Raw genomic sequence first — 5,444 nt, forward strand, 5'->3', positions numbered from 1 at the left:
CCCCTCCCCTCCCCTCCCCCTCCCCCTTGCAAACTCCTCAGTTGGGTATTAACACACCTCATCCCTGCCGCCTCCTCCAACACTGCATGCCCTACTTTCCTTCTTCCATTTTTTTCTTCCCTTTAAACTCCCTGGAGGAAAAAATATCAGCACCAGTCAAAGGAGCCCAGAATCCTGGGAGAATTACTGGGCAGATGAGACGGCAATGCCTCTCGCCCAGGCGGGGCTAGGACATGTCAGAAGTAGAACACCCTTAGGTGCTCCTATTCTCCGGCCACGGCCTGGATCAGGCTGTTTCCCCTGGGTGGGAAGCCTTCCTGCCTGACTCTGTTTCCTGGTGTCATAGCAGGTGTCCAACCGCTGTGTCAGTGAACAGACAGGCAGGTCCCTAATCCAGAGGGAAAGATGGTGTGTGGAAAACCCAGTTGCAATGGGGTTGCCATGCATTTCTAGGCTGGTCTCTACTGTCAAAATGGTTTAGCCTCATACGGTGGTTCTCAGCTTTTGTTACACATTAAAATCACCTGAAGACCTTCTAAGACGTGCTGATGCCAGAGCCCCAGCCCAAAGATTCGGACTCAGCTGCTCTCTGGGATGGGGCCCTAGTGGTTTATCTGAAACGTCCCTGTTCAGCTCTGTAGCCCAGGCTGAGACCCACTGGCCCTGCCACACCAGGACCCAGTGCCATTTTAATCCGGGGTGATTGTGGTCCTGAGCATAGGCTTCGGGAGCAGGTAAACTTGAATTAGAAGCCTGGCTCTGTTACCAACTAGCTGTAGAGCTAGTTGCTTACCATTCTCTAAGCCTTAGCTTCCTCGTCCATAAAGTGTGGAAAATGATCCTACCTACCTCAACCGGAGGAGTTCCTGTCACACGGTAGGTGTTCAGGACTGCTCCGATTCTCTTAATCTAACTCCTAATTACAAATAACCGTTCATCATGTATCCATGGAGGGGCACTCTGTGTGTGTGTGTGTGTGTGTGTGTGCGCGCTGTGACTAGTTTTCCCACTCTGTCAGCTTCCCTCGTCTTGCAAAGCCCTACTTAATGGCAGAGGGCCCAAGGCTGGGGTTTCAGACCTGCTGTCACACCACTCAGAGCAGGACACGTGGGGTCTGAGCTTCCCGAGAACCACAGATACGAGTGCCACAACCAGGAACTAGGCAGCCTACCACATGCTACTGGTTATATCTTGTCTACCAACCCAGTGCAGACTGGGATGGAGTGGTGGGGAAGAGTGGTAGGAAGGAGTTAGTTAAGGGAGGGACCCTGCCCTCAAAGTGCCTTCCCTAATATTCACTAACCTTGGGCCTTTGATCTGAATGATAAAGGCCGACCCCCAAACAGCTCTGGAGCGTAGACACTAGAAGAGCAGGAGAAAAAGAGCACAGGCCAAACCCAAGTATCACTGGCCCTGATTTACCTGCTCCTTGGGAGGATGTATACCCAGCGTGGCTCAAAATTAATCTCTATTGAATGAGGGGACCTGGCAAAGTGCCCAGCCCCAGCCTTTGACCTCCGCTCCCCCTCCAGCCCCACCCTAAGTGTGAGGTCTTCACACCTGTGGCTCCCAGCAAGGATAAGTCACACTTCACTGAAACAAAGCTGTTGAGGAGCTGGGCAGGTTGGAAGTCCAGGCAGCCCCCTGAAAGGTCTCCTTTCCTTCCACATGTGACTGCCCCGCCCCGGCCCTCCTCATGTACCAGTCCCTTCCTGCACAGCCCTATCCCATGTTGTGTTCTCTCCAGCCCCGTGAACAGCTGGGTGCCTTTGCCTGGCACAGAGTCATCCTTTCCCCTGCCCCAAGGAAGCAGGCCCAGGACCTGAGGCCAGCCCCTTGTCGTCCCAACAAAGCCTGCACGGAGCCTGAGAGGGAGAAAGAAGGGCGTAGTGCTTGCAACTGGGGGAAGCCCTCTGTCTTGCTGCCCCAAACAGGCCGGAGGGAGCTGTCTCCCCTACCCGCCTCCCCTTTCCACCTGCAGAAGCTCCTCAATCTGCCCCGGGACCAAGCCCAATGCCCCCATCCACTGTCCTCACAGCCAGCTCCCTCCCCTCACTGCACAACTCTCCCACACCTACACCCCGACACACAGACAACAGCCGGGGGCTTTCCCCGTCTCTCCAAGCACTTGCTATCTCAAACCAGACCTCAGGGCCCCACGTAGGGTATGGGGAAAGACACCCTACAGGAAGGGAAGGGAGGACAGGGCTTCCAGATGCCCCCACCCCTGCTCCTGCCAACTGGCAAGCTCGGTGGATTGGTTGAACATACCTCTGAGATTCTCCTAAGGACATTCTGTGCCCTCCCCTACTGCGTACAGATGGGCTAGTCCATCCCACTGGTTTTAAAGACAGGAAGAGAGGGGAAGAGACAGGCCCAGGAGCCAGGTCAAACTGGGGGCAAAGCGAGCATGAAAGCTTGGGGCTCCCTGTCCAGTGCTCTGTCACGTGCACCCTCACCAGATCTGTTTCAAACAGCCAAAAAATACCTGCTAACTCTACCGCCTGCAGAGCACCGGCTAAGCACTGTACCGAGAAAGGCAGGGGAGCACCCAGGACCCAAGGAGCAACCTGTCTGCTGAGGATAACCCTGGTGGGGAACGTCCAGGGTGGGGGGTCTGTGATCAGATAGTTGACAGAATGACTATCCTGAGTGTCCAGGTGAGAGGGGACTTAGGGGACACAGTATGTGGCAATGGCGGCAAGAATAATTACAACAAACATGTGCAAGCCACGTGCACAGCACGTACATGTGCCAGGTTTTGTTCTAAGTATATATATATATATAAAAATTATGTTAACTCCTTTAAGCCCTATAACCACCTTATGAAGTAGACATTGTTATTCCCATTTTACAGAGGAGAACACTGAGGCACTGAGAAGACTTGCTCAAGTTCACACAGCTAATAAGTGGTAGGGCTGGGATTCAAACCGAGGCATTCTGAGTCCACCTTCTTACCTGCTAACGCTACCTGCCCTCATGGTGTAAAGGTAAGGGTAAGAGCAGCCTCTCTTCTACTCTCCCCATAGAAAAGAAGCAGGAGCACAAGTGCTAGAGTTTGAGCTCTGGTTCCCTTACGTTACAGCTCAGGGACTCCAGAGAAGCTAACTTCCATGAGCACCCTCACCTGAAAATACAAACTCTACTCACTTCACATGGTTTATTGTGAGGACTGAGAGACCACGAATGAAGCCACTTAGCACAGGATGAAAGGTTCAAAGTAAATTAGGGGCAAGGGGGAGAAGAAACTTCCCTTTTCCTGAATTCTTTGAAGATCTCTCATCTTTGCTTTCCCATTTTTCCCTCCACAAAGTTCAGAGTTCAAGGATACTGACAAACTTCTCCACCTCCCAGAAATGGGATCTGCTTATCTGAGGATCCCGCGGGTGGGGGGAAGGGGGGATCAGATCTGGAGAAAGCAGGTCAGGCTGAGGCCCTCCCCTTGATTGAGCAACAGCAGGTGCATGATCTGATGAATCCCAGAACCTGAAGCCCTGAGCCAGGAGGTGGGAAAAGAATGACCAGATCAGCCTAGAAAAGGCGTCACCAAAAAAGAGATGCTTCTCCCCAAATGATTCCCTGACAACATGGACAAAACAAATTTAAAACTTCTTATGCTGGAAACCCCTCTGAGAAGCTGTTAAGGACTGAGGGGGGCTATCCCAACCCTAAAGAGATAGCGGAGTCCCTAACCTGCAAGCCCAGGTCCTGACTCCATTCTGCTCTAGAAAGAGACTGAAGCCTCTTAAGGGAAATGAAGATGAAACAAAAAGAGTCAGTGAAGGACGAGTCACACAACCCTGTGACTACAAAGTGACAACTGACTACTGGCAGCACCAAGGTGACATTTTTAGTCAGTGCCACACTATGAAGTGGGGTGTCATAAAAACACCTGATCACACACAACCTCCACTGGGGGGCAGGGAGGAAAATGTTTAAGGAGGCTGGGTGTGAGGCAGGGCTGAAAGGGGTACTAATAATATCTCATTGGTCCCAGAGTCCTGCCGCCTGCTCCCCCATCTCTAGGAGTCACTCAGACCTGGAAGGGGGTTGCACGGATGGGTGGGCAGGGAGGTTTATAAGCCAGACCCCAAGGAGCGCCCCACCCCGCCACCTCTCGTTGGGATACCGGGTGAGACTGGGCAGTCTATCTAGAAAACATCATTCCACTCCTCTCCCCACCCCTAAATAAGCGCTGAGGAGTCCCTCGCAGAGGCAGACACCCCTCCCAGAAGCAGCTACCGCGGACGGGCCGGGGTGCTTCTGGGCATAAGGTGCAGCTGCCAGGCCACCCCCTCCCCAAGAAAGTGTGGATGCGGGAGGCTCACCTCCACGGCAGGTTGGGAGGGCTCCCCGGGGTGTGGCTGCGTCACTAGAGCGCCCGAGCTGCAGCTCCGGACGCTGGACCTCAGGACCCGCCGCAGCATCCGGGACACTGGTTGGGCCGCCATGAAGCCTGTCCGGCAAGGCGAGACTACACTGGGTAGCCGGCTTTGGGAGCACGCTAGCCCGGGACTCGCTGCCCCGGGTCCTCCCGGCAGGGGCGTGGTGGGGGCGGGGCCATACCAGCCAATCGGTGAGGGCACCGTGCCGCGCGGCCTTCTGGGAGTTGTAGTCCACACCCTCTGCTCCTATCCCAGGAGGCTAAGTGCTCTAGGCCTTGCAAAGCACAAGTTCAAACTCACCCAAAGATCTTCAGTCTTTTCCTACAGGCGGCTCTGGACTTTGTGCCAGTCACACCACGACCTAAGTGCTTTAGGGTCAGGTGAATGAACTTTAAGGAGGTACCAAAAAAGTGGGTTATCAAGATAAATAATTTTTTTTTTTTTTTGGCGGTACGCGGGCCTCTCACTGTTGTGGCCTCTCCCGTTGCGGAGTACAGGCTTCGGACGCTCAGGCTCAGCGGCCCAGCCGCTCCGCGGCATGTGGGATCTTCCCGGACTGGGACACGAACCTGTGTCCCCTGCATTGGCAGGCAGACTCTCAACCACTGCGCCACCAGGGAAGCCCAAGATAAACAATATTTTAATGCAATATTTTAAAAAGTCAGGGACTTCCCTGGTGGCGCAGTGGTTAAAAATCTGCCCGCCAATGCAGGGCATACGGTTCGAGCCCTGGTCTGGGAAGATGCCACATGCCACAGAGCAACAAAACTACTGAGCCTGCGCTCTAGAGCCCAACTCCTGAGCCACAACTCCTGAGCCCCCATGCCACCACTACTGAAGCCCAGGCACCTAGAGCCTGTTCTCTGCAGCAAGAGAAGCCACTGCAATGAGAAGCCCGCACACTGCAACGAAGAGCAGCCCCAGCTCACCGCAACTAGAGAAAGCCCCTGCGCAGCAACAAAGATGCCACACAGCCAAAAAGTAAATAAATAAAAAATTTAAAAATAAAAAAAAAATAAAGTCAGAATCAATGCAAAACAATCCATAATAAACAAAATA

General features: G+C 53.6%; 1 protein-coding gene across 8 annotated transcripts in view; it reads right to left on the bottom strand.

The window, feature by feature from the left end:
- Positions 1-4,493, bottom strand: part of MOCS1 (molybdenum cofactor synthesis 1) — a 35,978-nt gene extending 31,485 nt beyond the window's left edge. For 3 of the 8 annotated variants that reach the window (XM_027127154.1, XM_027127160.1, XM_027127162.1), the window contains exon 1: positions 4,329-4,490. In XM_027127154.1, the coding sequence (XP_026982955.1) occupies positions 4,329-4,451 (123 nt within the window). In that variant the 5' untranslated portion in view covers positions 4,452-4,490. Of the gene's footprint in view, positions 1-1,303; positions 1,363-2,271; positions 2,339-4,328 lie in introns of all 8 variants that reach the window. The other 5 variants (XM_027127157.1, XM_027127158.1, XM_027127156.1 and 2 more) reach the window with 5 other exon arrangements.
- Between the last annotated feature and the right edge of the window lie 951 nt (positions 4,494-5,444).

This window comes from Aethalodelphis obliquidens, unplaced genomic scaffold (genome assembly GCF_003676395.1).
Source record: "Aethalodelphis obliquidens isolate GAN/ISIS:26980383/991018 unplaced genomic scaffold, ASM367639v1 scaffold31, whole genome shotgun sequence".
Taxonomy (NCBI): domain Eukaryota; kingdom Metazoa; phylum Chordata; class Mammalia; order Artiodactyla; family Delphinidae; genus Aethalodelphis; species Aethalodelphis obliquidens.